We start from the raw sequence: 24,547 nt of genomic DNA on the forward strand, positions 1-24,547 counted from the left end.
GCTATCAGATGTGACCTTACCATAAACACAGCTATGGCTCCTCCAATGATGAAGCCGGCGATGACATCAGACCAGTGGTTGCGGTACTCCACTACACGATTAATCCCTGTTAGGAAGGCCAGACACACGAGCCCCAGAGAGAGCACCGGCTTGGCCAACCGCGTCCCTTTGGCCTTCACTGAGCATGTGATGTACATCTACAGCAAACACAGAGCATTCTGTCATATATCTTCATCTCAACCTGTGTGTAAACGGTTTTCATACCTCATCCATTCACTGCTCGCACATGGGTGCGTTGCTGCAATTCATCCGTGTTTGCTAAAACTAATGGGGATATGTGTTGTGCAGAAGGCAGAACACAAAACAATATATAAAGAATATGAGTTACTCTCCAGTAGAAGGTTCAGATGGCTGGTGTGTAATTGTTAACAATTGAAGAAATATTTTATGCCCACTTAAAATAACATGCTAAGAGTTTTGATGATTTCTAGACATATCCATTTGCTGAAATATTTTTAAGGTGTTTATTCTTCTTAGATCATTGTTTAAATGTATTTTTATACTTTTCTAAGTCATTTTTATTGGAAAATGTTTTACATTATTAATGATTTGAAGGTTTTGTTTTGATAAACTTAATGCAGAAATTACTTAATCCATGTATATTTGAATGTGTTGACTGCTTCTGACATGCCGGCGCATTCAACAATGTGAAATCCGCTGACATGCTACAGCTACATCATTTCCTAAAGCACAAACTGAAAAGATGGCATTTTAAGACTAGTCTGGTGGTATTTGGAGAGAGAACCTGCATCGTAATTGCTTTTGTCCATTCTGTTCCCCATTACAGCTTGAGCTTTAGAAAGAGAGGAAAGGTGGACAATCAGACGTATTTATTCTCCATTCGACCTTCATCTAGCAATTTTTTTATTTCACATGTTTCTTTAAGAATCCATCACAGGAAAAGCATGCTAATTAGGAAACAGTAGCCCAAAGGCATGCTTGAGCTATTGATTCTCCTCCAACTTTATGACTTTGTGTCAGCTGAATATGAATGATTAAAGTTACTCTGTCTATTGGGAAGTTATTCATTTTTTTATTATCACAGGAGCCATAAATTATTATCCAACAAGCCAGATTTGGACATCCTACATGTGCCTTCAGGCTGTTTGTGTCAAAACCTAACCTATTACAATTAAGACCATTTAATGACTTGATTTAATGACTTGAACCATCGAAAGTGATTAAACTGATTGGAACAATTAAGCTTTTAGTGTTGCCAAGTATACTTTAAGTTCATCCTTATTTTTATGCGGGGGGAGGGAATAGGGGTAATAATGGTCTAATACTTTCTATTTGTAACTTTGCAAAATGTGCTTTGTCAAAACCAATAAACACTGAATTACAAAAAAATCCTTATTTCTAGTCTAGAAAAGGAAACATTTTAATACATTTTTTATGTTTTTATGTTCACTTACCCAATTTATGAAAAAAACTGAAGCCAATTTACTAATTTTAAACTCTGTGTATGTTTTATTAATTGTTCCGAATCTCATCTCTAACAAAATTCCTTCACAAAAATGCAATTATTTCAGATTTTTAAAGAATATACCCATATTTAAGAATTTATAAGCAAAGAAAAAATATAGATAGGATGAAAAAAGAAAAAAAAATTCCCCCCGTTTTGTTTATTGTTTGTTTGAAAGCAGAGAAGCAGTTTGTTCTTTCATTTGATATATTTGTATTTTTATATATTATTTGAAGAACATTTTCCTGAAAGGCATTTTGTGAAACTTTTGTGAAAATCACAAAAAAATGCTGACAGGCAACTTTTCAAAAAATGGCTGGCAGGGAATGAGTTAACTGCCTGGGTGTCATAGCTGTGAATGATTGGAAATGTATATTTCTTTTTAGCAAATAATACGTTCTGACTACAGAAATGGATGATCTGAAAACATTAGCAATTTTGTAAAGTAAGGGCTTATTTTTTGGCATAACATATCTCAAGCAAATGGTACTGTAGAGATAGCTCAATCAGCTTAGGTACTCCTCTCAATAAAATATGTGCTTGAGAGGTAGTTAAAGGGTTAAAGTACTGAATGGCTCTGACCGCAATGCAGGCATTTCTACGGAGTGATATGAGCCCATTAATTTACACAGGTCAGTCTAGATCTCAAAATGGTGAAAAATCAGAAAGTGTGAGATGCAAGGCTTCTACTGAGTTAAAGACCTTGTAAGATCCGATGGGAAAATGAAAATCAATTTGCTGTTGTCAGAATGAGTGCCGTGCAGCTGGGATGGGTTTTGGTAGTTTTTTTGGTAGAGAATAAATAGAAAATGACTTTTCGTGCTTATTTTTGTTAAAAAAACATGTTATGAAACCCTATTCATACCTGGATCAATAACAATGTCTGCATAAGAAGTGCTCTCCAGAACTGGTGTATAATTCACATGCTCTCATGCAGAACTTGTAGGAGTGTTAGAAAAAAATTCTTTAATGCTCTCTGCAAATATGATCATACAGACTATCACACCATAAATCCATCTTAAATCTGACAGGAGTTTTACACAGTGTTCGAATTATGTCAAAGCTTATGAGGGGTCCCCTAGCTAAGCCCCACCCCCTGGCCAAGCCCCACCCCCTTATCATAGGATCGCTGTGATTTCACAAAGTAAGATGTGATCGTCCTTGATCAGTAATCATCTGATCCTGGTTTTAATCAAAGAAACCCCAAATTACCCTTAACTCAAACTCTAATACATTTTTTACCCCTCAAATTAGTGTGAAACACTGGCAAGGGCAGAAATTTTACACAGAATAGGGGTGAAATAGGGTGGAACTCATTTTTAAATTACATAATTTTACTATACAGTATAGTAGTGGTTAAATGGATTACATTGCGTTTTTTGAGTCATAGATCGAATACTTTCAGATCAGCAAAACTGGGGGAGGGAAAATAACATAAGAACAAATTAAGAAATTATGAGCATAAAAAATAGAAAAGAACAAAGTTACAAATAAAGTAAGATATATTTAGGTACATAAATAGAATCAAATGAATAATAACACTGTCTTCTTCATCGAATAATTAATCTGTTTTTAGATACAGAAGTGATTTTCCTTTGTTTTCTGTTGTTTAATTAATATAAATGACAGAAACACAAGCAGATAAGAACTGCTACTTTCAGACCAACACAAACATCTGATTTCTTTCTGAACTGATTGCACTTACTTTAAAACATAACTGAATGTTTTTATGAGAATAGGTGCCAAGACTGTGGTATTTCCAAATAATATTGTGTTTGCATGCTTTAGGAATTGCGCGTCTCCGTGCGTCCGCTTATGAGTGCCATTTAAGAATGTGTGCGCGACGTGTCCTTGTCTTTGCGCACATAAAACAGCCCACTTTAACATCTTCCGCTCAAATTTTTTAAAATCGCTTGCATGTTAACATTTGCAAGGTTTAAAAAAACACATGCAAAAGATACTTTCTATAAATATAGTTATTTATTTCTGAATGATGCGTATTTGAGCGATAAACAGGGACAGACGAAATATGCTGACTTTTTTTGCCTTATCTCTGGAAATGTTTTTGAAAAATCTGCGGAATTCTGCAAAATGATTTTAAATGTTTTAAAAATTATATTAGATAATTTAAGCTATAAATATTACAAAATTGCATCTAAAATAATTACTTTTTAAAGGCTTAAAATGAAAATGAATACACAAAAGCAATGAGTCCTCTGAATTAAACCGGACCAACATGAAGCAGATAATGTGCTTGTCAAGATAGAATTATAGTTTGTATATAAAATGACATGTATTGTTTATTTTGTTATATAATACAGCAGCATAAACAAGCTTGTATTAATACGTTCTCATTATGAATTAAGCACGTATGAAGATAATTTCATCATTTTTACAACGCAATGTAAACTTCATATTTAACATAACAAGAGAATTCATCTTGTAAGCGGATTTCAAATGATGATGTGCTGCTGAGTGCCGACTGTCGCGTCACATAGATGACAATTACAAGTAAGATCTGCTTAACTTAGTGATAAGTTTTATTTCATCTGAAATATCAAATGGTTCGTGTTCTCTATCATTAAAAACAATCACAGCAAACACGCACAGGGTTTATGTACTTGTCAATGCCGCTCACAGACGAAGTTGAGACTATCATTTATTATCATTTAAGCGTGATTTCTTCTGCTTCCCCAATAAAATATTTTGTGTGACTGGGTGGACCAGCCGTCAGACTGAGAGGATAGATTTGCCACTGTTTGTCTGTCAATTCCTCCAGAAAACAGCATGAGGCGCACTTGCGAGTTTATTTATTTCAGACAGAAGTCATTTGAATTAGTTTATTGCGAAATTGGGACAAATAAAGCCAGTTTCGCTTTGTGACACGCAACATGAGAATTTTAAATTCATGTAGTATTTTAATTTTAATAAAAACCAGGGGACCCCCCTAATTTATATTTTTGTGCTTTATGGGGGGTCCCTTAAGGCTTATAGGAGGTCCGGGACCCCCCCAGACCCCCTTCAATTCGAACACTGGTTTTACAACATATCATGCTGTACTACTGTATATGCATGTCAGTTTGAATAAAATATTTAATTTAACACATTGAATGTTGGCAGCCACAAGGCTGTTTTTGCTCATTCAACTTTTGCTTAAAAACAGTTCCTTTCAGCTGCTGCACACCAAATAAGCATCTCTTGTGTACAGCAAATGAATGCAGATAGTTATGTGTTAATGTGCATATAGGGTAACAACACCTCTCCACCCCATTCAGATATTAAAGCTACACCACCTAAACTATATCTATCCAGATATATTGTATATCCCACAGTTCAGCAACCCCAAAGCTGTACTTTAAACACAAAGCTCTTATCACTTGTGTCACATTAAATCTACAGCAGCACAATCACAGCCAATGAGAAAACATGCATTTAAGGCAATCATGAGGATGGGATTTTGGATGGTTGCTTTTTTGCTTGATCACCTGCTGTTTAGGATGTGATGATGATACAACTGGTTCTAATGTATGCATTCAGCATGTTTACTTACAGCAACATAAACAGCAGCATATACACTGATAGCTGCCTCTTTAGATGGGAAGGACTTGCGGGCATGTAAAATCTCATCCTCATTGCCTGTGCAGGCTTCCCGTTGGTTGATGAAACGCACAACCTGTTGGCATCCCAACGCAGTGTAGTTTGGTTTACACACCGTCAAGAAGTAGGGACTAAGATTTCCTGTGACCACCTGCCCTGCATTGACAAAAATGTCTGTGGCGAAAAGGCCAAATGCGTACACACCTGTAAGAACACAGAGACATAAACAGGACATATGGTTAATGTGTATGTTACACCGCACCCCCAGAAAGTAACAGGACTCTTTAGGGTGTAATAAGGTCTGAATGTTCACAAACAAACGCTAGACGACTTCTCTGCAAAAAATCTCTTTTGTTCACATAGTTGCAGTACATTACATTAGCTCATATTAATGTTTGACTAATGAAAAGTGTCTTGATTTTTTTGTAGTAATTTTATTTATTTTTAGGATTTAAAACAACAAATTTTTTAAAAATATTTGGCTATGTAAACGCATTTACAGGTAGTTTAATCATTTATGTACTGTACTACAATGCCAGTTATGGATTTTTAAGCGTGTCTTAAAGGGACATTCCACGTTTTTTTGAAAATATTCTCTTTTTCCAGCGGAGTTAAACATTTGAATCTTACCATTTTGGAATCCATTCAGCTGATCTCCGGGTCTGGTGTTAGCACTTTAAGCATAGCTTAGCACAATCCATTGAATCTGATTAGACCATTAGCATTGCGCTAAAAATTACCAAAGAGTTCCAATATTTTCCTTATTTAAAACTTGACTCTTTTGTAGTTACATTATGTACTAAGACACGAAAATAGTCCCCTTGGTTACTTTCCATAGCAGGGGACTATTTTCGGGCAGTGCGTAATATCACTACGCCTACTGCAGCTATGTTACGGCAGCAATGTCATGTCCTTGATTATTACGCCAGTTTGAGATTATAGTTCCTAGCGTTTCTGCCTAGAACTTAGCTACTTTTAATTTTCTGTCGATGTAAGTAAAAAATGTAACTACAAAACATAGATATGCACACTAGATATCGGCACTAGATATATATGTACACTTGGCTACGGCAGTTCATTGGACGGAATGCGTCAACTAGAGCCGCCATCTTGAAACAGGGGAACCCCACATCAGCGTCATTGTAGGCAATGGTGTAACGGAAATAAAATCACCATAAATCGTTATGAATGCGATTTTCTTGGTTTTCTTTTGGTTCGTTTCAACAGTCAGACATGTATTTAGCATGGAGTCCAGAAAATTGAGTTTTGATATTATGAAAATCTACTTTTTCTAACTATAAGGCATAGTGCTAGTAGGCCTCACATCCATAAGCAGCACAAAAGTCCGGCATCGTCCATGAATTCGAAGTACAGGCGGAGATAGCAGCTTATAGCTACTTCCTATGACAAGACCCCTATTCTAAGATGGTGGCGACATCTAGTGTATATATCTATGACTACAAAAGACTCAAGTTTTAAATAGGCAAAATATTTTTAGCGCGATGCTAATGGTCTAATCAGATTCAATGGTTTGTGCTAAGCTATGCTAAAAGTGCTAGCACCAGAGCAGAGATCAGCTGAATGGATTCCAAAACGGTAAGAATTAAATGTTTAACTCTAGGGGAGCTGGCAAATGAGCATATTTTCAAAAAAAGTGGAATGTCCCTTTAAGAGACCTTTGGGGGCCAATGTAAAAACACTTCACTAAAGCATCAATTTAAAGATGACATATACATGTACATGTTTGCTTATTAATAAATTAAACAAATCCTATGTTAAAGCTCAAGTAATGCTGAACTATAACTGTATTAAAAACCTTAAAAAAAACAGGAGTCCAGGTCTAGGTGAAATTATGTTTTTCTTACAATCAAAATATTGGGCAAGAACAGGGATAAGACCTAAAGTATGCGTGGGCAGCTATGTCACATTGAATGTTCTCTATGATGAGAGAGCAGAGATGCAGCAGACTTAAACTAGTTTACTACAAGCGTAGCTGCTGTCATTGTGCTCGCACAGTTTCTGTATTGCAATGATAGTTCATTATGCTCCAATTTTCTCAATCTTCAAAAGGACTCAATTTTCAACCAGACATGTACTGTAATGTGGCACAGCACTTTTGATTTGTTAACCACTGAAAAAGAGTGACATCACAGCAATTTTGAATGCAAAACTAAAAGAATAAGCAACATTCCCATAGTGAATTTACCACGATAAGAGGTTCTTAAAAACATTTCTTTCTGACCTTTTTCAACTACCAAAACTTTGTAAAATAGAAGTGCAACTTTACGCAACAGCCACACAAAAACCATTACCATTATGGAACAAATGAAGAACTCAGATGCAAAACACAAAGTGCATATCTGGTAAATGTGTGTTTCTCGTAAATGAGCATTTTTATCAAACTCTTAATGGATTCTGCCAACAAATTGGTATTTCTGAATTGTCTGATTTGAAGTGAAATAAAGCAGCTTTTGCATCTGAGCTCAGCATATTTTTAAGAGTGTAGATACAGAAAGTAATATAGATCCTGTTAGAAGATATATATATATATATATATATATATATATATATATATATATATATATATATATATATATATATATATATATATATATATATATATATCTGTAAAATGGCAGTGTTTTAAAGGAAACAGGTCCAGGCTGAATTTATGATAGGTTCATGCTCTAATGTTACAAGGTTATGAATATACAATATTCAGATTAGCATTCACCAAAACCAGAACATTTATTAGTTTTTCCCTGCTTTTGTAATATACTGCATTATTTGTGTAATTTAGCATTGCTTATGTTTCAATCTCTTTTAAATTAATGAAACAGATGAATTGCAGAAGCATAACGTGTGTCATTTTAGTGACAGTGCCACCAAAATTGTAAAAACAATTACAAATTTAAACAGTTCTTGAACACATGCTTGCAATTGTTTAAACAAACAGGTAGACCATCTCTAAATCTACACCATTGGTTGGCTCAAAGTTCCTATGTCAAGCTGGTTCAAGCAGCTTACATTTAGATTGCATTTATGCATTTGGTAGATGCTTTATCCTGAGTGATTTACAGTGCATTAAAGTAAAATATATAAATTTTATCAGTATGTGTGATACCATGAAATTTGTGTTGTTAACACTATTTCTCGCCAAGTGAGCTAATGGAACACGCAAACACGAAGGGCCACAGTGTAAATAAAGTTCATAAACAAATAAAAGTTACTATATCATAAAATCTAAATCACTACACGTCATTAAGTCTGGCGAGTAAAGAGTATTTTACCATCTAAAGCTACGTTTACACGTAACGTTTGTACTGAAAAACGTAAAAGTTTTTTCTTTGTGTTCGTGAAAAATTTTACGTAACACAACAATATTGTCAAAACGATTTACATGAAAGGGCAGAAAATTCTGTATAATGCATGCCAGTGGGCGGTAATGTCACTCACACTACCAAAGGCCCTTAAGAGAACTGAAGGAGGAGTAGTCTTTCGAGTAGTGCACTCTTTCACTTCTTCACTATTCCCTATAGTACATAAAAGAATCCCATTTGAGTCCCCTATACTGTATGGTGAAGACGTGAACGAAAATGAGTGCATAAATACTATAGGCCCACCATGCATCAGAGAGCTGTCGCAGAGATTCATCATAATAGTAGTAGTTTACTTTCTTACTGTTTGTCACATTTGTCATGTTTATTTTATTAGTTTATAATAAAGAGTGTATTGCTTGTAACTATTATGTTTTTATTTATTATATTTAATAAAAAAGATGTGTTCTTTTTAAATAAAATGCATCATATTTATTTTTTAATTAGCTTATTTTCAAAAAGTAGAAAATAACTTACAACAATACCTAACAAAAGTGTATAAACCTAAATTTGTGGTGTTTACTGTCAATATTCTCAGTATCCCTCAAAGTACAGTAGTGCACGAATGTATAGGGAATTAAGTTGTTCAGGTTTCGGACACCACTACAAAATGGCACACGCCAAACAGAGTAAACTACTGTATATATAGGAGATAGGGAGCAGTTTCGGACACAGCCTTGCACTCTGAAGCCCATTTTCATATGTTTGCCTTTTCGGGACTCCAAAACGCCATTGTCGTTTAAACGAACTGCCAAAATGCTAAAAACGTTCTCATTTTTTGGTTGTCATGTAAATGGCATCTAAAAATTAAACTTGGGAAGTGATCTCTAAAATAAAACACATTGGTCAAGCTTTATGTAAATATTGTAAGTGGGCACATCCCTCTCAATGTGTACTAGAGTTATAGCCCTGAGGACTAATATTTGGTTTAGTCTGAACTCCAAGAAACATCCCATAACATTTCTCCTTCATTTTCTCTCTGCAGAAGAAATATTATTAATAAATAAAGAGAAAGCCAAGAACACATCATCTGCACACACACACACACACACACACACACACACACACACACAAACCTGCAAACTACTGTATGTGGATCTAAATCTAAGATGTTGGTTGCTTTCTGCTGCAGGCACAAATTCAAAAACAAGAAAGGAAAGAGTCTTTCCTAATTAGTGTGTATCCAGTCGGTGAGGACATACCGAGAAAGCGAAAAGTCCTTCGGACCAGAGGGTTGAGGTAACAACAGTCCCCCATCACAATGATCTTCTCTCTGTTGTCTAGATCCTCAGAGACATACTGCAGCAAGAAGAGCACGGACTCGGTAACTGTAATCTGAGGACAAAACAGCACCAAATGTCATCTTTTATTTCACTTATAGACTCTGGCGCTATCTCTTTTGCTTTTCCTTGATCTTTGCTTAAAGCTTTATGACCTTGAATAAAACTAAAATCTTATTTTCTGGACTCGGAAATTAAATCTGGATACAGGTCATTTGCAACATTGGAACAAGCATAAAGACCAATTCATCAACACAATAGAAATGATTAGAGGTCTGATTTTGTACAGGCCGGATGCCAGCTCCCAGCAAAGTCCTGAACTTGATTTTGGAGAATTATGCCAAACTGGCAGGAAGCACCAGGGTCAAAGGAAGCATGAAAAAACACACTAGTAATTAGTATTGAATCTGTCTGAAAGAATCAAGCCGTAAAAGGCTATAAGGAGCTTTTCAAACTTGCAGTGCTGAGACATCCAAAAATCACATTGTTCATCATGCATAGCATCTTTATTAGCATGGATAATGTATGAGTGATGACAATTTTTTCTTATGTTTGTATTAACATATAACATTATTTAATTTACATCTAATGACAACTGTGCCCTGAAAATTACTAGATTTATTGAAAAGGGGCAACTCCTTCTGCACATTACTGTAAATTTTCCAGACTGGCTGAGAATCCGTTCGCAGCTTTTCCCTATTGCCCTCCGGCAGGACCAGTTACTATACTATGCCTTATGATATTTTAAATTACTTGGAATATTAAGTGTTTGTCACGTAACAACAAACTAATTAGTTCACAGCAAGAGTAAAGCTAGAGAGCCTTGTTCTCAAAGCAGCTTTTGGCACCCTCATTTCAATACTTGAATTCCTATGAATAAACACAGAGACAAGTAAACTTGGTAATTCATTGCAATGCTCCATCATCAACTTACAAATACTCAATTAACCAACAGTGCAACATACTGTGAATCTCTGTGTAGATTAATGCTAAAGACAAACTCTAATAAAAAATCACAATGCTTGTAAATGTAAACTTAGAATCTTCAACAGTGCATGTTGCCTAAATCTTTCTGTAAGATGTATATCACACAGCGGAAAAAGGCCCATTTGTTAATTCTTTACATGCATGAGTAAATTTTTTAGATCAGAATGTATACGTTACATATTAATAAACAAGACAACTTCTCATGGTTGCTACAGAGAACAGAACAGATTCATATTTCTTTACAAATGCGTTTTGGAGCGGTAATGGTTGACTGACATGAGTTAGCGTTCACTTCTAATAGAAATCAAGTGTCCCGGCCCATAAATGTCAAATGGCTGCAGCATAAAAAGTGAGCCTGTTTCTCTCAGTGTCATATAGGCCATCCAAGGGTTCTGTAATTCATATTTTATCTGTTTTCAAATTCATATTTCATATTAAGAACATGAAAGACAGCCTAAAGCGAAAATCCTGCACGTACGCCTTCTGCTTCCAACTCCAGTTGGTCCAGAATCAAACGACTCTTACGCCTTCTTTATCAAATGGTCAAATGCATAAAAAAATACATTTATTTTAACTTCTACATCACATGCATGCAAAACAGATTTGATGTTTATGTAGGGCAGTAATTAAATGCATGTCAAGTCTTTATAAATTATGTAAATAAATAAATAATAAAAATGGTCTTATTTAGATCTGAGTGATTTGTGGTGAAGTCTCAGCAGCACTGTATAAACAGTTTAAACTCTATGTGACGGTTTTCACAGTTGTCTAATTCAACTATCAAGAGCAAGTAACTGTAACTAGTTACACTGACCTACTTTGACACCCAAAATCCTAATACTATTATCAGTGGTCTTTAGACGCTGTACTTGTGCACTTCATTTTGTAACGCCCAACTTCTTTAAGTGGTGTGTTCATTCATACTAAACAAAAACAATGAAATGCAGTGCACTACAAGTACCATGATGATGTACTTGTTTAACAAAAAAAAGTGGATCACTGGACAATTTCTGCACTCCTCAGCTTTTCTTGTACTGCATAAGGACCTCAAATCATTAACAGCCAGGTGTAGTAAAAATAAACATGTCTTCCACTTGGGACAACACCACCTTTCAAAAATGTATACACTTATTTGTTGTGTGCTTTTCCAAACAGAGAGCTGATACAGGACCATGCTTTTCGAAAATGTGGAGGTTCAGCTGGGCAGCCACTGAGAAAACATTGGGAACTACATACACAAGTATGTACTGTAAACGCAGATGCTTTTGCATAATTTAGTGCACCATCACAATGTATGATGAGTTGCCTAAAAGGGGGCATCACAAAATTGCCATTTAACCTTAGTTCACAATTTTAGATTGAGCAATATATACTTACATAAAGTATGTTTCTTGTCTTACTGGCCACCACAGAGCATAACTCAAAAAAATCATGCTTTTAGCAAATGGGTGACAAATGACGATCATAGTCATCTCTAGAATGAACTTGTGTGGCCTTAATATAAGAGTGTTTTAAGATCGATTTGGTAAATCCATAGGATTTCTTATGAGAGAGGAGAGCAGGGAGGCTCTGTGGTGATCCTGGTGCACTTTAATTGATCCTCGGAGCTGCCAATATCTTGCTCATCATAAATTCTCTCTTAATATACTGGAGGGGCAGACGTCTAGAGCCAACAAGTGACTTTTCAAAGAAAAGTCTCAATCCAGCAGTCACTGTGGCCAAACACAGTCATAGGAACTCATGGTACCCTTGAGATACAAACTTGAGAGAAAACAAGTTCAAAAAGAAATATGAAACAAGCCTTGGTTGATTCTACAAAAAAACAGCAGTTGGTGAGAAAACCACAGTTTACTTATAGGTAAGACTAACTGAAAGGTCCTAAATCCACTAAATCCTCTATTAAATAATTCAAATGAAATCTGTAATAGATTAAAGAAAAACACCACCTTTTTCAATATTTTACAATGTTCTTACCTCAACTTAGACAAATTAATACATACCTTTCTATTTTTAATGCGTGCACTTAATCTTTGTGCAGCGCATTGTGAATGTGTTAGCATTTAGCTTAGCCCTATTCATTCCTTAGGATCCAAACAGGGATGAATTTAGAAGCCACCAAACCCCTCCAATGTTTTCCCTATTTAAAGACAGTAGTTACACGAGTAAATATTGTGGCACGAAATAAAACGTGGCGATTTTTTAAGTGGATAAAGAGCTTCTAAAATCATCCTTGTTTGGATCCTAAGGGATGAATGGAGCTATGCAAAATGCTAACACATTCACAACGCGCTTTGCAAAGATGAAGTGCATGCACTGAAAAAAATAGCTATGTATTAATTCGTCTAAGTTAAGGTAAGAACATAGTAAAATATTGAAAAATGGTGGTAAAATAGCAAAATGAATGAGAGATGATGTACTAAGGGGGCAACTAATTTATGATACTTTATCACTAATGTGTAAGATTCATTTCCTAACCCAAACTTTGCAGGCATCTGACTCCTTCACTGAAACACTTCTTTAAATTTGTTTACAATAGACTGCACAAACTATGCTATTTTATTTATTACATTTAGGTATTTACCAGACATTTCATCCAAAGTGACATACACAGCATTCAGCCAATACATTTTTATCAGTGTGTGTTCTTTGGGATTCGAACCTACGACCTTTGCGTTGCTAATGCAATAGTCCACCAACTGAGCTACAAAATTACAGTATTTGGGTTTCTGTTTCTTGAAAGGATCTATAGCTCAACATGCACGCAGCATCGACATGCAATAAGTTCTTTAACCTTAAACACACACTCACCACAAGTGCTGGGACCCCTGCGACCACCGCGTACAGAATCGCTGGTGGGAGCGTACTGGATTCCTCTGGTCCGAGGTAGGGCTTCGCATAGGCATGATCATGACAGAAAAAGCCCTGCACGTGCACATTAAAAGTATCAGTATACTCAAAATAATATGCCAGCATAACAGTTCCTGCCATGATCACCAACTGGAAGTAAAGCATTGTGGTTGAGGGTGAAATAAATAAGATGTAAAAATCCTGTGAAAGAATTAAAAGGTCTTCGGACGGCTCCTACGATACACCAGGCATGGTCTGCCGTTGTTTCACTATCACCCTTCATGAAATCAACCCTTCCAGTAAGAGTGGCACATTCTGTCATTTACAGAGCTCGCTGTAGTCCATCAGAATGAATTGGGTAAGAGCACGCGCAGCATGGGATGCCACTGTTGCACGCGCTGTAGGCGTGCCTCACTTTAACATGTGATGCTTGCAATGAACTATACAGCAGAAGGGTTTTATTGTATTTTAAAGCCTGTTTAAACGTATTACAGACTTATTATGAATCTAATAAGACTTAAAAGCAAAAGCAAGTTTCTCCATATCAAGTTATAAATTCTTCTACAGTTACACAATATTTAAAACATGTTTTAAAACTAAAATAATAAAAATGAAGGAAAATTGCATTCGTGGCATTTTGCAATCCGATGGTTTGTGAATTAAAACGCACAAGTAAATAATTTAAAAAATTTTGACGGAGGGCAAAAAAAGTGGATGAGGCAGGAGCTGTGCGTTGCTGCCCTCTTGTGAAAATAGTCCGTCAGTGTAAAATCAAGTGCGCGAAAAACCCAACATTATCTGTCTGCACAAGCGGAGGCTGCAGTTTCAGGACCGCAGTTTCAGGACCGCAGTTTTAGGACCCTCGTTTTTTTTAACAGCGCCATCTAGCGAAACTGTAGCCTCCGCTTGTGCAGACAGATGCTACTCGAAAAAAGTGCCACAAATGCATATTTTCACCCAATTTAAACTACTTTTAAAGTTTTAGATGTTTTTAAAGGTTTATTACACCCAAATACTGCTTTCTTTATTTAAATAAAATCTGATTTTTAGGAATGTTAAGTAATTATTGGCTCTACGTTGCATTATTTAATAACTCATCGAGTAAAATAAACAAGGAATCGTGTACTTTAGCCTTTTTAGTCAATCACATATTCAAGAACAGAGGGAATACACAAGGATGACTCTGGGGTAGATATATTGCAACAGTTGAATTTGAACACACACAAAAAAATAGTGTAACACTTTACAATAAGGTTCATTAGTTAACATTAGTTAATGTATTAACTAACATGAACAAACCATAAGCAAAACGTTTGTTACAGTATTTATTAACCTTAATCTTTAATTAAGCTAAATAAAGCGTTTAATTGTTTTTTCATGTTAGTTCACAATTCATTAACCAACTATCAAGTATTACTAATTGTTGAAATTAACATTAACAAATATTAATAAATGCTGTATAAGTGCAGTTTAATATTAGTCCATGCAATTAATGTAGTTAACTAATGTTAACTAATTAACCTTATTGTAAAGTGTTACCCAAATTTGTTAATGATGTGAACAACATAAGAACTGCATGGACAACGTCTTCACTGACTCCTAAGTGAGAGAAAGATAAAGAAATGAATGAAACCAGGAACATTTAGTTGAACATGTTCAACAACTCTTTAATTTTTGATTTCAAACTTTAAAGATTTTAGTCACCACAGAGCACACACATTATATACGGTACAAAATTATATCAATCTTCATACCAAGTAATGTTCATATTAGTACTGCATAGTGTTCATTACAGGATCAAAGGTTCTTGAAACATTCATGTCAATAAAGCTGAGCAGATAAAAAATAATAATAGAGAGAGATAGATAAATATAAATATTAAATATTTAAAGCACACATTGTGATGTATGCAGCAGCAACTGGATGCTCTCCCCTCTTTTTTTCAATTTTTTGTCTATGATTCGATTAAATTCCTCCACTTCACTGAAATAGTACATAAAGAACATAATCACTGATTAACAAAAATGCTGTTAAAAAGTGGTACACAGTACAGTACAGTACAGTACAGTAAACAGTACATGACACAATCTAACACATGGTATTTTAACAGTCAATTATTATGATGGCCTACTGTTATGTCTGACTATAAAAATGTCACATGTCTCAATCAACATTAAAACCACATCTAAATGAAGAGACATATTCATAACATGTATTGTGTGGTAACGTCAAAAAGGCTGACTGTGATCATGTGACAGTTAAAACATATTTATATTATTTTAACTAAAAAAAAAAAAAACGAGTAACTAACTAACAAGTTTTTACAACCAGCGTAATACAGTTTTCTTGTACTGTCACTAAGTCAACACAAGCTTTTATGCAACAGTTTAATTAAACGAATGTGCTAACAAGTTATTTACAGCATTATTCTATAAAAAGCACGTTGAATGACCTCTGTGTATGAAATGTGCTACACAAATAAACGTGCCTTGCCATATTACGTATGATGGATATGCAAGACTATTTAGCAAATCACAATCACTATGTTAATCGGCTATGTTAACTTTCCAATGAAATGCATCACGATTGTATTTAATGTTCAAATAAAAATTGATTCAAACTTGATACTCACACTCTGCTTGTCATCCATCTTTGTTGGTCCTCTAGTTCGCTAGGTGGCGTTGTCACTAAAAACCTAGGGTCCTATAACTGCGGTCCTATGACTACGGTCCCGAAACTGCAGCCTCCGCTTGTGCAGGCAGATGCTACTCGAAAAACCTGATTGAATTACGGTATCCATCTTTTGTCAGAGACAGTTACAGAGAGATAGAGAGAAAGAGAGAGAGAGAAATATTTACAAATATATATATAGGACGTATAAAGTTTGTTAAAATTGCCACTTTATAGGTGTAAGCAAAAATGTGCCGTTTTTGGGTGTGTCCTTATAAATGCAAATGAGTTGATCTCTGCACTAAATGGCAGTGAGTACCATTGGATAGTGTATTATCTATCCAATAATGCAGATTAAGGGTTGGTAATATTATAATAAGATCCCCTTCTGACATCACAAGGGGAGAAAAATTTCAATGACATATTTTCCCACATCATGCTTACAGAGAATGGTTTACCAAAATTGGTTGTGGGTTTTTTTCTTCATATTTTTAGGTTGATAGAAGCACTGGGGACCCAATAATAGCACTTAAACATGGAGTGCATTAGGACAGGCATGTTGAATATACTGTATTTAAAACTTTTTGCTTTTGTGTTATTCACGCCGTATCAGACCAAGATGCAAAGCAACTTGACGTGCACTCAGTGACATCCATCCTCATTCTTAACCCATAGAGGTCAAACCCTTAAGGAACTGCAGAGCAGAATAAGCAATGAAATTCTGCTTATGGTAATTATTAAATTCAGTCAAACTATTATTAAGTATTGTAAAATTATTAAAATAAAAGCATATATCATAAAAACATTATTTAACAAAGTAATAGCAGCAGACAAAAATTGCACATCAGTAGAAAAAGACAAAAGTCCCTTTCTTAAATCTATAGTCTTTTAACACCCTGCCAACTAATTCCACCACAACAGGCACGTGCACAGATAGGGCTCAACCTGTGCAGAACACATGCCCTTTTTGTCCTTACACTCCGAAGTGCCCTTTTTTTCTAAAGAATTTGATTAGATTTTTTATTTTCTTTAATAAATCAATGCTATTGGTAACCCTTTACGTATGTCTGTCTGTTTTACAAATATATTTATCAAATAAAAGTTATTAAAAAACAAAATCTTTTTGTATCCGCTCAAACTGTCAGTCAAACCTCTTAACTCCGCCCCCTGATTGCGACGAGCTGAAGTTCCACAGCAGAGCAGCTGAACGTCTTGCAACGGTAAAAAAATATCTTGTTGTTTGAGTACAATGCCGTCTCATTACGAAAGAAACACTAGTATGTTTTATAAATTTGAGCAGGGCCGGTTTAGACGAGATTGGGCGAGAGGGCAATCAGGGAGGCACCAAGGGCTCCAAACTGTGACCAAAATGAGTTTTTGACACCACGCGAGCAGTTTTCACTGCTGTTCACGCATGTGCAGGGCACCCGTGACAACAATACGGAATGCAGGATCGGGTTTTACCGCTTATTTGAATGACGCGTCTCAATCGTTTACCGATGGGTCTACGCAGCCCGGGTGAACCGCGAGAAGATGCGCCCGCGCGGGTTTAAAATTAAACATTGCAGAGATGAGAGATAGAGAAAACTTCTAGCCTACATTAACACCAAAAACATTACAGATAGAAACACACAGTTAAGGAAAACTGTGGATATCATAGAAGATGAGAAACTTGTAAAGGATACAAGTATGTGTATTGCCCTGCCACTCATCTCATTACAAAATGCTATCTGGATATTTATGTATCTTATGCCTAGATATAGCCAAGTGGGCTGTATGATTCTTTAGTTCATAACTTTTTATTCTGAAATCAACTGCACAAAGTTTAGTCTGTTTAGTATTTTTCAGTAATGCAGTTCTTTTGGGAAAATGTGAATAATTGCAGGCTGATTTAAGGTGTGCTCAAAATTTTCTGCTTGCGCTTTAAACATTTTCTGTCAGGGGCTACAGTGCTCCAAATCACCAAAAAGTTAGCCCTGAATGACTAGACTAAATTTTTTATACATTTTCATTGCTGGCTTATTTTAAGGAAAGTGTAGTTCACGAGAGAGAACAACCAACCTAAGTGCACCTTCAAGAGACCAATGTTCCTGGTCCTCAGCACAGTTTTTGCCAGGTAGGCAGATACATGTTGGATATGCTCAGTGGCGTGTTTACCCACCACGCAAACCACGCAATTGCGTAGGGCCTCGCGGGCTTGGGGGGCCCCCTACTGGCCACAAGGTGTGGGAAAGTATGTTACGTTTATTCAGACCCAAATAGGCACGGATAAAGCACGCGCGAGCGAGAGATGTGCAAGTATGCACGCAGAATAATATATGCGCGCATCCTCGCGAGGGCACATATAGTATGGGAAGCCGAACTCATCAAAAGAAGGACGAAACTGCGCCACTCGAGTGATCTGCGCTGCGCGAACCAATTATATGCGCGGCTATGGCGTTTAAACAGACCCAAAAGTCGCGCGCACAATAACCACGAGATACGAGCGCGCAGAACAATATTCGCGCGTGGACAAGCGTCCTGGCGAGCGCGCAGATGAGCGAACTCTACAGGACAGCGCGCACAAAAAGCAGCCACACAAGTGCTGGAATGAGCGCTCGCTCGACTCTCTCTGTGCTCTCGTAACTGCACAACATTCACTCGATGATCAAGTTTACTTTAAAGACTTTGGGCTTCACACTTGTGATTGGTGGTTTGGTTTGATCGGTGACACGCATCTTTTGTTCCACACTCATACAGGTATAAACATGATAAAGACACCACGCAGGGGTTTAAATCATGTCTAAAATACATAAATCATATTCTGTATCTCATCATTGTCATTAAAATCTCATCTTTAGTGTATTTCTAGTGTATATGCTTGTTGTATCTCACAGTAAGTTTGTTTTTACAATATGAACATGAGAGTTATGTGATTCCCATCCATAAATTCAAGCAATAACCAACTTACAATATTGTTTGCTGGTGTTTGTTAGTTCAGTTTGTTAGATCAGTCTCATAATCTTATGCTTCCTCTTTTTCCTCATTTAGTTTTTTTAGTAAGATGTCAGACACTGAAGTTGCAGTATTAATTACATTGTTTTAAATACATCCTATAAGACATTTGCAAGCAAAATATATATCTGAGAGGGGAGCGAAACATTTTTTCAAACCAAGAATTTTTGTCATACCAAACTGTAACAATTTAGTGTTATTTTAAGCAGTGTAAAACAAAATAAACCAGGTTTATATATTTCACTTAAGTCTATATACTGAATATTATTGTTGTGCAATTAAATTGAAAAACCTTGGGCAATCCTGGGGCATGGGGGGCCTTGGTTCTTGGACTTTGCATAGGGCCCCCAAAATGGTAAACACGCCACTGGATATGCTAATGGTATGGCTAATAGAATAGTATTTTACTATATTTTTTTGATCTTAAATCTCATATTTCCCCTCTTATCAATGACATACATAAACATGTTAACCAAATAATAAAAATTAGATCATAAAACCAAAAATAATAGCTTTTTTCCTCAAACATATTTTTATTTAACTTTATGTATGCAAAGCAGAGGAAAAAAATGAAAATTAATATATTACACAATTAAATAAGAGGGAGTACACAAGAGCAGTTCACAAACACATGACTACAAATAGGCCTAATACAGACAAACACCCAGGAGGCAAATTGTTAAAGCCAACTTAGAAGGCCAGATATCCTTATAATGCCATAAAATGTCATTTTTCATTCATTAATAGGGAATTTTTCAATCATTAATAGTAAATAAATATAACGTTTTTAAGACGATTATTATGTGCTATTTATTTGGGGGGGGGTGCCCTTTTTCAGTTTCAGCACATGCCCCTCAAAAGGTCTGTGCACGGCCCTGAATGCTGACATAGGCTACAGTACAATTACAGTTGCACAGATGTGTAGTGCTGCTGTGACGGATCAGAACTCTTGATGTGTAAACTTTAGAGAGAGTTGCGCTACTGTGCCTTATACTGTAGTACATTAACATACATTTTGCGAATAGAGTAATGAAAAACAACGTATGTGCGGCGTTTATGTGCGCAGTTTGTGCCCCCTCCGTCTCTGTATGCATGCGCGGGTTTTAGGGCACTCAATAGGGCACATGGGAGAGACGCGTTCCTAAAAGCAAGCGTACATAAAATCTTTCTGCTCTTGACAGGGCACATATAAACAAAATGATTTCAACAGTATTCTTTTTCTAATAAAACATTTCTTTATGTCTTAAGTATATGTATTAGGGAGTCAAAAACCAGTCTGTGCTGGTCTTAAGAGACAGTAACATCAATTAACCTACTTAAGTCTGTGTCATTAATGTTAATCAAACAACCTAAGACAAAGAGAAATTCACTTTTGTAGCTCTAAAAAAAATTATATTTAATTCATACAATAAAGACAGTGTTATCATTCACTATTCAGGCAAAAAAAAAAAAACTGGCTGGTAAAAAGTCTCTGTGGCAGGTGGATTTCTAAATCCACCTGCCACAGTGGCTGGTGGTCAAAAAAGTTAACTTCAGGCCCTGCTTATGACTTGCGAATGTAATGCTCAGTTTACCTTAATAACCCAGGCTTGATGACGTGTGCAGCCTGCATATTTGACCTCCGGAGGCTGCAGCCTTCCAATTCAGAAACGACCAGACGTATTTCCTTGCCTTTTTCCAAACAAATATTGTTGCATCCTCTCTCTCTCCCTCGCCACCAGGATTTTCCGCAATGGCGCTCGTTATTCCTCTTTTTTGTGTGAAAATCGCTCCAAATCCAAGTAAACCGATGCGTTTAGGTCTGCCGCTTTGTAATACGTCACGCGAGTGACAGCGGAACGCAGCAAATGAGGAAGAGAGAAGAGAGAAACGCTCGGATCTGATTGGTGAATGAATAGGGTTTGGTTTTACACTGTGAGCAAGTTTGAGTGCTATAGCATCCTGGATTGTAATTTAAATATCATAGACACAGTAAAAAGAAAGGTAAATACGTGAACACAGCATCTGAATACAGGGAACTATATGCAATATAATCGCCGTAATTTATAAAGAACATCGCATTTATGTATGAATCAACAGTTTATATAAAAAATTGCCTTAAAGGGGAATCGAACCCGGGTCGCCCGTGTCATAGGTCCGTGACACTAAAGACTGTGCCACAGAGTCACATATTAGAAACTGCTCTCTACACTCCTTAAGTAGCCTCCAGCAAAATTCACGTTAAAAACAAATTGTGTGGAGGAAGTGACGTATGCCGTAAAGCAGTCGAATTTTGTAGTTTTTTTGTGTGCTCTGGTTACTACCACAAACCCTAAGTTTTAAAATACGAGTAAAAGTGATACAGACCCCGGCAGGCTATGGTAGACATGTCATTCAACCTATTTAAAGTCGATGTACTATCACAAGGGTCTTGAAAATGTATTATGAAGGTTGAAAAATTACATGGTGTCACTTTAATATATATATATATATGTGACTAATAATCTGTACATTACCAGTAGATGGCGTTGCTCGTCATCAAATGACACAGGTAGTGCAATAACAAAAGCATCATAAAAATAGTCTTAAATAATAAAAGTGTCCTGACCTCCCAGTCCAGTGTTGTGTTAAAACTATTAAACTATTAAAAGTGCAGGAACCTTCGAAAGAATAACCTTATCTTGTCTATCAGTCAGCCAGACTCACCTGGGCTTAAAAAAATAATACTGGATTTGCTGAACGACATGAGCAGTCTGTTTCAATTTGCTTTTTAATGTTCCTGACAAGGCCACAATCACACATTTTAGGTTTTGGGGCAGTGCCAATTAACACTTTCCTTTAGATAGAGGCTGTGATAATTACACACCAACTCCTGCCTATAACTTTCCACACACACTACTGCCATTATATGACTTAAATGCATAACTGTTTGCCTTATTAATAATTAAAAGCTGAACACTGTATATATTGAAAGATTAAACTGTTACATGCAGGAATATGACTGTATCTGGGCTGAGCTGTGTCAAGCTGAGTCTATTACAGTGAATGACGCTCCAATTGCTTCAGTGGCATGGTTGCTATGGTGAATTTTCATATGGGCAACAGTGGGTTGCATGTTCTCTAGTGCCCTCCACAGTATGTCATGCAGCTAACTATGAAAATGCTTTAAAAAAGGGATGGAAAATCTTTTATTCCACAGTCAGTAAACATAATTTTACATCTCTCTCTCTCTCTCTCTCTCTCTCTCTCTCTCTCTCTCTCTCTCTCTCTCTCTCTCTCTCTCATTCTCTCTTGCTACTAATCTCAGTTATCACATACAGTACATCTTAGGTTATATGAACATTTTTCATAATCAAAAGAGATTTAATGGAATTGGCAAAGGGACTCTGATTGATTTCATTTCATGAAATAATGGATATTATGTGGATGTTACAGTATATGCAGTATGTCATACTAACAGCTATGCATAGGAAAATTGATTGAAAATGGGAGGGGAGCCACCCATAAAATGTCAGATCTGTAAAGTCACAACACATAATATTTCAGATCATTTTAATGTGAATCATAGATCATCACATTTGAGTCTGTTCATATTTCCTTTAGTAATATGCAGCTGTCATTCTTAATCAAGCCAAGGAGCATTAGAGATACAATTGAGAATATGAAACACAAAACCAGCTCCAAATGTAAGAGAAAAAAACATTGATTTTAAACACACAGCCATTGCCACATCCAGAATGCCATTTAAACACACATACTATGTTCTCTACAGCTTCAGTCCTTGTCTAAACTATATCTAATAATAAGTGTCATTTGTGGATGACATGCAGATGACTAAGGCTTTCAGCAAGTTGTATTTTGTCACATCTGTCTGTCTTCCACAGTCTTCAAGGATCAGTGCCACCTCATTCGCTTTCTGCCATCATACAGGTGGGACACCATTGCACTTGCAATGGTACATCAATATGAGGTTTTAAATGTAAGATTTAAGATCTTCTAAAGGTCTGTAGAAACACAAATTTTTACCACCAAATGCCTGGTGTAACTTTTTAAATACAGGCTGTATTTTTTCAGTTTTGTTCATGCCCAGCATGGGGGCTGAATGTTTTATATTTTGCTCAGCAGCTCACGGTCAAGGGCAGATTTGGTTTAATAACCCAGATGCAACAGTGTGGATCAGCACATTTTAGTTAACAAAAAGGTTTTTGAATGTGTGTATTCTCAAAGCCTGTGTGTGCATTCTTGTACCAGGATTTTGGATTTCATGTTAAATGACACACCCAAAATGGCAAATTTTGGCTCACACCTACAAAGTGACAAATTTAACTTGATATAATAAATTATCTTTATGATATTTTGAGCTCAAACTTCACATACGTACTCTGGGGACACCAAAGATTTATTTGACATCTTAAAAAAGTCTTGTGTAAAGTTCCCTTTAATATAAAAAATGATAAATTGCAAAACAGACAACAATAACAAGCCCCAAATCAAATCTCTGGGGTAAAAGGCATCCAGTAAGCAGAAACTGGTGCATAAACAGAAACCCCATGGTGCACACTATGGAGAGAAGCATATAAAACAGCAGAAGTGATCTATCCACGGTGTAAGAGGAGGACAAACCCACAACATACGATAATGTATATCACTTTATTACCAACCCTTGCTTTTAGATGGGCTTGTTTGACAAATTCAGACAGATCGCAGACTGGAATTGAGGGAGGTTTTTATAAGCCCTCCGATTGTATTTCTGCTTGTAAACCTATTAAACACTCTATCTTTTGAATTCATAAATATACCTGCTTAGCCAAAATCAAATCACCTTATACAGTACACAAGAAACATAATAATCATTAGCAAACTAGCTCACCTAAAAACTCAACGAGTCTCTTGCTCATGCTGTGAGAGACCATAAAGATGAAAAATAAATATGAGAGATAAATTAGTGCAGCATTCCGGGGGGAAAAATCTTAAGTGCTAATTTTGCAATACAATACAGTGCATCTCCTTCCTAGATTCACATAGGAATAAATGATATTATAACAGCGAACAACTTCATTGACATTGCAGGTTGTGCTCATCTTCATCTTTGCACAACCACAGCTTTACAACTTGTTTATGCTTTTTTATTCCCAAGTAGCTCTTTGTGTCTCCCAAGGCAATACCATTAAATTAGGAAAAACTGCAGGAAACAGAAATACAATTTCCTCATTGAGTTACTGAAGGGGTTTTCATTTTGCGGTTAAACCCCAGGCTCACCATAATGGGCTGGCTTCCATTAAAAGTTGAGG

General features: G+C 36.2%; 1 protein-coding gene across 2 annotated transcripts in view; it reads right to left on the reverse strand.

The window, feature by feature from the left end:
- The window catches only part of plppr5a (phospholipid phosphatase related 5a), a 30,034-nt gene extending 16,055 nt beyond the window's left edge, over window positions 1-13,979 (reverse strand). The window contains exons 1-4 of one of the 2 annotated variants that reach the window (XM_065276111.1): window positions 13,575-13,979; window positions 9,702-9,798; window positions 5,076-5,326; window positions 21-197 (exon numbers count right to left, since the gene is read on the reverse strand). In XM_065276111.1, the coding sequence (XP_065132183.1) occupies window positions 21-197; window positions 5,076-5,326; window positions 9,702-9,798; window positions 13,575-13,778 (729 nt within the window). In that variant the 5' untranslated portion in view covers window positions 13,779-13,979. Of the gene's footprint in view, window positions 1-20; window positions 198-5,075; window positions 5,327-9,701; window positions 9,835-13,574 lie in introns of both variants that reach the window. The other variant, XM_065276110.1, reaches the window with a different exon arrangement.
- Between the last annotated feature and the right edge of the window lie 10,568 nt (window positions 13,980-24,547).

Source organism: Paramisgurnus dabryanus, chromosome 6, assembly GCF_030506205.2.
Source record: "Paramisgurnus dabryanus chromosome 6, PD_genome_1.1, whole genome shotgun sequence".
NCBI lineage: Eukaryota > Metazoa > Chordata > Actinopteri > Cypriniformes > Cobitidae > Paramisgurnus > Paramisgurnus dabryanus.